General features: G+C 50.0%; 1 protein-coding gene across 1 annotated transcript in view; it reads left to right on the top strand.

Annotated features, from left to right (window-relative positions):
- PNPLA3 (patatin-like phospholipase domain containing 3) overlaps positions 1-8278 on the top strand; it is a gene marked incomplete at its 5' end in the record, with an annotated part of 24221 nt that extends 15943 nt beyond the window's left edge. The window contains 3 exons of the mRNA XM_011934801.1: positions 777-909; positions 5896-6000; positions 7362-8278. Coding sequence (XP_011790191.1) covers positions 777-909; positions 5896-6000; positions 7362-7590 — 467 coding nt within the window. The remainder of the gene's footprint in view (positions 1-776; positions 910-5895; positions 6001-7361) is intronic.
- Positions 8279-10951: the final 2673 nt, after the last annotated feature.

The following is a 10951-nucleotide window of genomic DNA, read 5'->3' as shown; positions in this document are numbered from 1 at the left end:
GTGTTAGCCAGGATGGTCTCGATCTCCTGACCTCGTGATCCGCCCGTCTCGGCCTCCCAAAGTGCTGGGATTACAGGCTTGAGCCACCGCGCCCGGCCACCATTTTCTATTTAATTTCAGCTATGATATTGAAAATGGGCATGTCTTTTCAAGGAAAATAAAAGCAGGCTTTCTGGAATGGTGACTTCCAAACATATTTATCAATTTAAAGGAGCTGGGAGTGGGGACCCTATGTCCTGTAAGCACTCTCAGGGCTGTTCTGGGCTGTGTGCCCTGCTGCAGCTTCACACTGCCCTTGCTGTGAAGGGAGCAGCCTGGGCCGGGGTGGTGGCTCACACCTGTAATCCTAGCACTTTGGGAGGCTGAGGTGGGTGGATCACCTGAGGTCAGGAGTTCGAGACCAGCCTGGCCAACATGGTGAAACCCCATCTCTACTAAAAACACAAAAAATTATGTGGCATGATGGCAGGTGTCTGTAATCCCAGCTACTTGGGAGACTGAGACAGAAGAATTGCTTGAACCCAGGAGGCGGAGGTTGCGGTGAGCCGAGATCATGCCACTGCACTCCAGCCTGGGCAACAGGAGCAAGACTCTGTCTGAAGAGAAAAAAAGAAAAGAGCAGCCTGGCAAACCCCACCTCGTCTATTCTGTGAGTGCCTTCGACCCTTTGGCTGCCAGGACAGGCGGATTTCATGGAAATGCTAAGCACCAACAGAGTAAAGTGGTTTGTTTTTTCACACTGGTGGGAGATAATAGCTCCAAATTGTCTTTTTCAGCAGTGAGTGAAGCAATGAAAGACAAAGGTGGATACATGAGCAAGATTTGCAACTTGCTACCCATTAGGATAATGTCTTATGTGATGCTGCCCTGTACCCTGCCTGTGGAGTCTGCCATTGCGATTGTCCAGAGGTGAGCATTTGAGGTGGCTCTGTGTCTTCCTCACAGGGTTGATGTGAGGATGAAACAGGATGACAGATGATGGTGGCACGTAGTCTGGGGCCTGGATTTTCCTGCAGCAGATCACAGCTCACAGTCTATATGCAATGCCCCTGAACGTTGCCTGCCTGTCCTCAAGCCACACAGGTACCTGTAACTCAGTGCAAGCCCAGAAACTCCCTGTGGGAACTCCTGGAGCTGTCAGTGGCCTCACATAGCAGCTGGTTCAGTCTCTTGTGATGGCCTGAGGAAACGGGCCTGGAAGGCTTGGGGTCACCGCTCTGAGGTCACAGAGATGTCTAGTAGAAGGGTCAGGCCTGGAAGCGGGATCCTTGCTGCCTCTCTGAGCTATTTCCATTTAAAATCACATGAAGGCTGGCGTGGTGGCTCACGGCTGTAATCCCAGCATTTTGGGAGGCCAAGATGGGTGGATCACATGAGGTCAGGAGTTTGAGACCAGCCTGGCCAACATGGTGAAATGCCATCTCTACTAAAAATACAAAAATTAGCAGAGCATGGTGGCACATGCCTGTACTCCCAGCTACTTGGGAGACTGAGGCAGGAGAATTGCTTGAGCCTGGGAGGCAGAGGTTGTAGTGAGACAAGACTGTACCACTGCACTGCAGCCTGGGTGACAGGAGAGAAACCCTATCTCAAAATAAAATGAAATGTAATGAAATGAATAAAATAACAAATCAAGTCACGGCCGGGCGCAGTGGCTCACACCTGTAATCCCAGCACTTTGGGAGGCTGAGGTGGGTGGATAATGAGGTCAGGAGTTCAAGACCAGCCTGGCCAACATGGTGAAACCCCGTCTCTACTAAAAATACAAAAATAGTGGTGTGTGCCTGTAATCCCAGCTGCTCGGGAGGCTAAGGCAGGAGAATTGCTTGAACCAGGACCTGGGAGGCAGAGGTTGCAGTCAGCCGAGATCATGCCACTACACTCCAGCCTGGGCTACAGAGCAAGACTCTGACTCAAAAAAAAAAAAAAAAAAATCAAATCACATGAAAGTAGAACATAGGGAATTCCATCTTTCGTTCTAGGCATATATGATTCAGAGCCAGCAGTTAGGAGAACACAGTGTGATGCTCCTAGAACTTATTGATTGGGTTTCCTCTGATTGGGCTTCCTCTGATTGGGTTTCCTCTGATTGGGTTTCCTCTGATTGGGCCTGCTCTGATTGGGCTTCCTCTGATTGGGCCTGCTCTGATTGGGCTTCCTCTGATTGGGCTGCCTCTGATTGGGCTTTCTCTGATTGGGCTTCCTCTGATTGGGCTTCCTCTGAAACCGGGGAGAGCAGAATGGTCGGAGCTTGGCTCAGCAGTCAGACTGCTCTTCTTCAAATCCTCGCTGCACTGCTTACCACAGGCTTCACTGACTCCAGACGACTGAATCCACCTCTCTGCACTTCAGCTTCCCATCTAGAGAGATCACCTGGAGCAGAGGATGGTCAGGAGACTCAGTCTGGTTAGTGAGTCACAGTGCAGGAGTACTCATCCCATAGTAAGCATCCAGCTAGTGATGTTGATTTCTATTTTCGGGTAATAATGATGATAGTAAAATTAGAGACAGATAAAAGGTATAGGCTTTAGACCAGGGCACTGCAATTTCTAAGCTGTGTGACCTCAGGCAAGTTACTCGACTTCTCTGAGCCTCAGTGGTTTCATCTGCAATATATGGATAGGAAAACCAACCTCGGTGGGTTGGTTGACAATGGAGGGCACTTGATTGAAAAAAAATTACCCTGGTCTGACTGAAAGAAAAAAATTGAGCTAATATAGGCATCAGGAATGGGACTGCATGGGCCTGCAGGGAGTCCAGGGAAGGGGGAACAAAGAGCCTGAAGGTGTGAGGAGGTGTGAGTGCTGACCTGTCTACTACGAAGAGGCTGCTGAGCCTCCTGTGGACGTGGCTCTGGACTTGGCAGTTTAACACCTGAGCTATTAAAATAACCTCAGATTCTGTGTTCTTCAAGGGTTAGGATTCTGATTCCTGCCGAAATGCTTCTGAAAGGGAGGAAATGAGCCAGCCCATCCCCAGTTGCTTTTTAAGATCATCGGGAAGTTCCGGTCTTGCCGTTTGTCCCTGGACCACTCCTAGGTCCTCCGTGCCCCACCTCCATCTGGGCGTGTCCTGGGCTGTCCACCACACGGTTGCATCCTGACATCTCCCCTCCTGGGGCCACTGTGCCATCCATGGACCCGTAGCTTCATTTTTCTTGGCTTTTCCCTGGTTTTTCTGGAGCAGAGCCTCTAGTAAACTCCCAAGGAAGTAAACATTTGACTTTGTGTGTGTTGGGAAACATGCTTTTTTTCTATCCCATCTCAGTAATAGGTTGGCCATGTCTAGAATTGTAGGTTGAAAATCATTTCCTCTCAGAATATTGGTTAGTGAGAAGCCTGGGACTGAGACAGTCACATTCTCACTTCTTTGCAGGTAGGTGCACTTAGGACTTTCTATCCCTTATAATCTGAAATGTCATATGTCTTGGTGTAAGTCCTTATTTATTCAGCTGGACAAGTACTGGAGACTCCTTCAGTGAAAGCCTTCTCCACCTCTGGGAAATTATCTTCTATTCTTATTTCTGTTTTTCCTTACCTTCCATTTTCTTTTTTCTTTTCTTTTCTTTTTTTTTTCTTTTGAGACAGGGTCTTACTGTGGTGCCCAGGCTGGAATGCAGTGACATGACCATGGTTCACTGCAGCCTGAACCTCCCAGGCTCAAGTGATCTTCCCGCCTCAACTTCCTAAGTAGCCAGGACTATAAATAAGCACATGTCACCACACCCAACAAATTTTTAAAAAAAATTTTGTAAGACAGAATCTTACTATGTTGCCCAGACTTTTTCTTCCTCTTCCTGGGGCTCTTATTAGGAAGATGTTTGACTTCCTGAGTTGGATTCCTGTCTCCGTGTCTGACTTTCTCTCTTTGCCATATTTTTTGTCACTCTTTGTCTTTTTGCCTCTGCTCTGACAGAGTTCCTCAAATTTTGTCTTCTAGTCCTATCCTACAGTTTTTACCTTCAGCAAATATAATTTAATCTCCAAGAGTACTCTCTTGTTCTCTGCTTGTTCTTTTTACTTAGCATTCTGTTCTTGTTTTATGGATGTAACATTCTCTTGGAATATTTGCTGTTCTCCAGATCATCCCTTTTCCATTTCTTCTTGGGCTAGTTTTTCTGTTTCTTCATCTTTTTTATGCTACTTATTCTCAGCATGTGCTTGTTGGGGTTTTTCCCATATAGCAACAGAGGACTTGGAGCTCAGGGTGAAAAGGGTAGGTGCATCACCTGCCAGAGCTCCCGGACAGTGACAGGCAGGCTGCTGGAAGGATGTCTATCTGGGGGTGCTACTGCTTTCCTAGAAGCCCTTCCTTTCCCTGGAGGTGGTTGAACTGTCGGGTTTTGTCCTGGTGGTGAACACTGGCTCCCCATGCTCTGCCTGTTTCATTGCCAGCCCCCTCCCCTTCTGCCTGGAGTCCAGTAACCTGTTGAAATATCTTGCTCATTGGTGAGCCCCTGCTCCTTCTCATTGCTCTTGCAGATTTATCACTTCTTGTAAGGCTGCGCTTGTTCTCAGGGATTTTCTTCGTGCCACACCATGGGAAACATGAGGTGGTTGCATGCTGCATTCCTGAGCATTTATTTCACTCACGTCCTTACACATAGATTTGTGTGGGTGTTTACTTTGTTTTTAGCAAATTAGTCTGGTATGTCCTTTGATCCTTTTTTTTTGTTTTTTAGACTGAGTCTCACTCTGTTTTCCAGGCTGGAGTGCAATGGCACAATCTCCGCTCACTGCAAGCTCTGCCTCCCGGGTTCACGCCATTCTCCTGCCTCAGCCTCCCGTGTAGCTGGGACTATGGGCACCTGCCACCACACCCAGTGAATTTTTTTGTATTTGTAGTAGAGAGACGGGGTTTCACCGTGTTAGCCAGGATGGTCTCGATCTCCTGACCTCAGATGGACCCACCCATCTTGGCCTCCCAAAGTGCTGGAATTACAGGTGTGAGCCACCGCGTACAGCCTTTTTTTTTTTTTTTTTTGAGACCAAGTCTTGCTGTGTCCTACAGGCTGGAGTGCGATGTCGCGATCTCAGCTCACCGCAACCTCCACCTCCTGGGCTCAAGAGATTCTCCTGCCTCAGCCTCTGGAGTAGCTGGGATTACAGGTGTGTGCCACCACACCTGGCTCATTTTTCTATTTTTAGTAGAGGTGGGGTTTGGCGTGTTGGCCAGGCTGATCTTGAACTTCTGACGTCGTCATCTGCCTGCCTCGGCCTCCCAAAGTGCTGGGATTACAGGTGTGAGCCACCACACCTGGCCCTGATTAGTCTTTTAATGCCCAGTCCCTCCTTCAAAAGCCAGCTCCATTCTCCCACTGGCCTTCCTAGATTCTTTCTCCACTCCCCAGGATCAGCCTCCTCCTCCCCACCCCACTACTGCCGGCAGGGGGATGTCTGTGTTCAGGCATTTATCAGAGACCCTGAGGCGGGGGTCCTTTGTGTGTCTGGGGGATGGAGAGTCTAGAGGAGGTAGTGGCCACACCTCTCCATGGTGCCCCTGCTGGGCTCACATGTGACCAAGCACAGCAAACCGTGAGGCAGGGGACGGTCTTGACCATGAGAGCCCTTACAGCAGCTGCCATGGGCCTCAGCTCTTCTCCAAGCTGGGAAGAGCCCTGAAAAGCCAAGGTGTTTTGTTTTGTTTTGTTTTGTTTTTGTTTTTGTTTTTCCTTTATTTCAGTGTAAGTCCTTTGAGCTTTCTTGAACCAGAAGTGGCCTCATTTTGCTTTAGAGATTTCAGATGGGCTCATCGTTGTCCTGTCATTCCAGATCCACCTGCTGGGAAGTCGTCAGATTGGAGATGATGTTGGCAGCTTTTGTAAACAAAGGGTAGTGTTGTAAGGTGCTGTGTCTGCCTATGTGTGTGTTTGTGTACTTGGCCTTGTCTCTGCAGACTGGTGACATGGCTTCCGGATATGCCCGACGATGTCCAGTGGCTGCAGTGGGCGACCTCACAGGTCTTCACTCGAGCGCTGATGTGTCTGCTTCCCACCTCCAGGTAAATACTTTGGCTGTGGGTGTGTGAGCCGGGCGGGCACCTCTCTCATCTGGTGAGGCCTCACATGACAGTCTAGAAATAGCTGGCTGAATGCCAAGCAAAGAGCTTGCCCTTCGGTTTGGGGACACTGTCTCATGTGAGGCGGCTGAATCAGTCAGAGGTCCCAGTGCACCTGCTGAGAGCTGCCACCCAGGCCAACCTGCACCGGGGCCCGGGAAGCCTTCCTGTCGGATGAGTCTCTTTGAGTGCAGCATTGATGGTGGAGGAGCAGAGAGGCTGCAGATAAGTAGGGAAAGGTGCTTCAGACAGAGTGGCCAGGGTGAGGGCCGGGGAGTGTCAGATAGCACTGTGGTGCCTGCGGGAAGGAGCTCTGGTGCCCATGGCACAGGAAGCAGGTGGGGCCCTGGAGGGGCAGGGCTAGCAGAGCTCCTTGGAGCATGTGGCTGGGTGCCTGGGAATGCAAGCTCCCTGTCCTCCACCCTCTGTTGTACTGAGTCACAGTCTCTGGGGTGAAGCCCAGCAGTCTGCGTCGACAGGCCCCAGGGGATCCCGCTACTTCCTGAATTCTGAACACTGAGCCGGAGCTCCGGGCCTGGCTCCTGTTACCAGGGTTGAGCGTTATCCTGAAAATCATAGGCCTTAGTTTCCTCACTTGGCCAACAGGGGCAATCGCTGTTCCCTCACTGGGTTTCCGTGAGCTTCTGAGAGCCCATAGCATGGTACTTGGCACATGCTGGGCATCGGGAGGTATGGCCTCTTTTGCTGTTGTTGTTATTATTGGTAGACACAGAAGGATTGAAAAGTAGCGGAATGTGGAGATCTGATTGGCTAGGGAAGAGGGCAGTAGTGGCCAAGTAGAGGATGGATCCTGGGCCCCGGCCGGCAGCAGGCAGCAAGGGGGGCTGCCAGGGCCCAGGCAGGGATGATCTGTAGACTGAGAGGCTTTCTTAGGCTCTCGGACAGTAGGAGGTGTTGGTTCCAAGCCCGAGGAGTAGGGGCAGCCCTGGTGACTGGTGGTCAGTGGTGCCAGGGGGTGGTAGGACACCCTGGGGGGCAAGCAGGTTTGTGTGGAGGAAACCGATAGGCCCCTTCAGGGATTCGCTGGTGGGCGACACCTATGGGAGGGGTCCACCGGGGGAGGGGTCCAGGTAGCTGGAAGGGCCATGGGCTTGGAAGACCTAGATGGTGACATCAGCCCAGCACTGAGGGCTGGAAGAAGCTGTGTCTCTGGCTGTGGCTGCATTCCCAGAGTGTGTGTGATGGTGCCCTCGACTGGCTGGCAGTGTGGGTCCATCGTAGCCCAGACCGCACACGGTAGCAGTGGGAATGGCCGCTAAGCCAACTTTCTCCATGTGTTTCAGGTCCCAAATGCCAGTGAGCAGCCAACAGGCCTCCCCATGCAAACCTGAGCAGGACTGGCACTGCTGGACTCCCTGCTCCCCCGAGGACTGTCCTGCAGAGGCCAAAGCAGAGGCTACCCCACGGTCCATCCTCAGGTCCAGCCTGAACTTCTTCTTGGGCAATAAAGTACCTGCTGGTGCTGAGGGGCTCTCCACCTTTCCCAGTTTTTCACTGGAGAAGAGTTTGTGAGTCATTTGAGGAGGCGAGTCTAGGAGATTCTTTCAGAGGTGCTAAAGCTTCCCATCTTTGTGCAGCTACCTCCGCATTGCCGTGTAGTGACCCCTGCCTGTGACATGGAGGATCCCAGCCTCTGAGCTGAGTTGGTTTTATGAAAAGCTAGGAAGCAATCTTTGGTCTGTGCAGCAGTCCAGCACTGAAGTCTAATACGTCAGCACGCGTTAGTTCAGCTGGTTGAGAAATGACGCCAGGAAGACCAGCGCAGAGTGTCCCTGACTGACCGTTTCATGGCCCTATTAATGGTCAGACTGCTCCAGTGTGAGGGTCTTAGAATGACCAGTGTTTGGACGGGTGGGGGCCTTGTGGTGGGGGGTGGGCTGGCCTATGTGTGATCTTGTGGGGTGGAAGGAAGAGAATAGCATGATCCCACCTCCCCATGCCGTGGGAAGGGGTGCACTGGGTCCCCAAGAAGGACACTGCCTGTCAGGTAGCCTGCAAATATAATAACCTTGACAACTAAAAACCTCTCCATGGGGGTGGGGTACCAAGATGATAACCGATTTACATTTTAGAGCACGTTTTTCACCTAACTAAAATAAGGTTTAAAGAGTTTTGTATAAAAATGTAAGGAAGAGTTGTTATCTGTTGAATTTTGTATTATGTGAATCAGTGAGATGTTAATAGAATAAGCCTTAAAAAAGAAAAAAATTCAGCCGGGCGCTGTGGCACACGCTTGTAATCCCAGCACTTTGGAAGGCCAATGTGGGCAGATCACCTGACGTCAGGAGTTCAAGACCAGTCTGGCCAACATGACAAAACCCCGTCTCTACTAAAAATTAGCTGGGCGTGGTGGTGTGTGCCTGTAATCCCAGCTATTCGGGAGGCTGAGGCAGGAGAATGGCGTGAAGCCGGGAGGCGGAGCTTGCAGTGAGCTGAGATCGCGCCACTGCACTCCAGCTTGGGTGACAGCGACTCCGTCTCAAAAAAAAAAAAAAAAAAAAAAAGTTACAAGTTTCTTTTCCCAAGTTTCCCAATAGGCATTGTTCTGTTAGCACCACATCTTCAGTCATTAGCAGATATAACTAAACTTTAACAGTATTTTCTTTTCTTTTTTTTTTTTTTGAGACGGAGTTTTGCTCTCGTGGCCCAGGCTGGAATGCACTGGCGTGATCTCTGCGCCCAGCCAACAGTATTTTCTAATAACCAATATATTTCCATATGCACAGATACATACATGGGTGTTGTGGTTGTTATCAGGAAAAAATATATTAAATGGCTGATGGGATACCATGGGACTTATTTTCTTTCTGCTTTTAACAATTATTCAGTGTGGGCGCAGTGGCTCATGCTGGTAATCCCAGCACTTTGGGAGGCCGAGGTGGGCAGATCACCTGAGGTCAGGAGTTCGGGACCAGCCTAGCCAACATGGTGAAACTCCGTCTCTACTAAAAACACAAAAATTCGCCAGGCATGGTGGCAGGTGCCTGTAATCCCAGCTACTGGGTTGGCTGAGGCAGGAGAATCGCTTGAACCCGGGAGGCAGTGGTTGCAGTGAGCCAAGATCATGCCACTGCACTCCAGCCTGGGTGACAAAGGAGATTCTGTCTCAAAAAAAAAAAAAAAAAAATTCCATCTTCTTTCTTATTTTTTATTACTAAAATTATTTTTAGTAGAAACAGGGCCTTGCTATGTTACCCATGCTGATCTTGAACTCATTGGCCTAAGCAGTCTTCCTGCCTTAGCCTCCCAAAGTGCTGGGATTACAGGCGTGAGCCACCGTGCGTGGACCCCCGCCTTCTTAAAATGAGCGTTTGTTTTTTTCCAAATGTGTACCAAGATAAGGAAATCAGGAAGTGTAATACTCTTATAGAAATGGCCAAGGTCTCCCGCCCCACCTGTGCCTCAGATGCTACCCAATCCCGCCTTCTCTGCGCCTCCAGAAGGCACCCTTTGCTTAGGCCTCCCTCTCTTCCTGAACCACCTCTGGAAGTTTCTTATCAGCCTATGAATGCATTCTTATTTATTCTTATCAAATAAAGCCTTCCTTCTAATTTATGGCACAATTATGCTTTGGAATCCATCCTCAGGACTAATCAGTATGTAGTATATTACATGTCAGGGAGCAACATTCTTTTTTTTTTTTTTTTTTTTTTTTTGAGGCAGGGTCTCGCTCTGTCATCCAGGCTAGAGTGCAATGGTGCAATCAGAGCTCACTGCAGCCTCAACTTTCTGGGGTCAAGCCATCTTCCCACCTCAGTCTCCCAAGTAGCTGGAACCACAGGGGTACGCTACCACACCCAGCTAGTTTTTTTTTGTAGAGACAGGGTCTTGCCATGTTACCCAGACTGGTCTCCAACTCCTGGGCTCAAGTGATCCTCCTGCCTTGGCCTCCCAAAGTGCTAGGATTACAGGTGTGAGCTGCCATGCCTGGTCCAACATTCTTCATTTGGTAAACAGCAAAACTTACTGCAGAGTATGAGCCTGATTTTATTAAAAAAAAAAAAAAGTGTGTAGGTGAGTATATGTATCTGTGTGTATATAAAAAGACTGAAAGAGGGCTGGGCACGGTAGCTCATGCCTGTAGTCCCAGCACTTTGGGAGACTGAGGGGGGCGGATCACTTGAAGTCAGGAGTTCGAGACCAGCCTGGGTGAAAGAAACCCCATCTCTACTAAAAAATACAAAAATGAGCCGGGCATGGTGGTGGGCACCTGTAATCCCAGCAATTAGGGAGGCTAAGGTGGGAGAATCACTTAAACCTGGGAGGCGGAGGTTGCAGTGACCCAAGATGCAGTGAGATTCCATCTCAAAAAAAAAAAAAAGACTATATATATCGAAACCCTTATGGCAGTTATCATTAGGCTGTTATTTGTGATTGTATTTTATTTGTCATGCTTGTATGTGTTGCCCAAGTTTCTATGGTGAACAGTATGCATTACTTTCAGCATGAGAAAATAACTCCTAATAAATGTGATTCTTAAAGGGCTCTCCCCGTCTCCGTCCTTTCCAAGGAGCCCCCATACGTCCTGCCTCCCTCACAGCCAAGCTCCTCTAGGACAGGCCTCCCTAGGGGGTTACGGCCTCGCTCCTTGGACGGCCCTGCTGCAGCCCAGGGGCTCTTTCCAGGGCAGTGGGGACCAAACCCTCCTAGAATCCCCCTGCTTTCTCAACCCCAGACTCTCAGGCACCCTGTCTCCATCCTGGACACCGAGCTTGTCACTTGTCACCAAGGCCCAGCTGCAGCCACCGTGCAGAGTGTGCACAGCCATCTCCGGGAAGGCTGTGCTCCCCCTGAGGACCTGGGTCCTCAGTCTCTGACTCTGGTGGGATTTGGGGCCACCTACCCACCTTCTGGCTCCACTCAACACCAGCGA

This window comes from Colobus angolensis, unplaced genomic scaffold, assembly GCF_000951035.1.
Source record: "Colobus angolensis palliatus isolate OR3802 unplaced genomic scaffold, Cang.pa_1.0 Scaffold138, whole genome shotgun sequence".
Lineage (NCBI taxonomy): Eukaryota > Metazoa > Chordata > Mammalia > Primates > Cercopithecidae > Colobus > Colobus angolensis.
The sequence above is the reverse complement of the archived record's forward strand: the minus strand, read 5'-3'. Positions and strand labels throughout refer to the sequence as shown.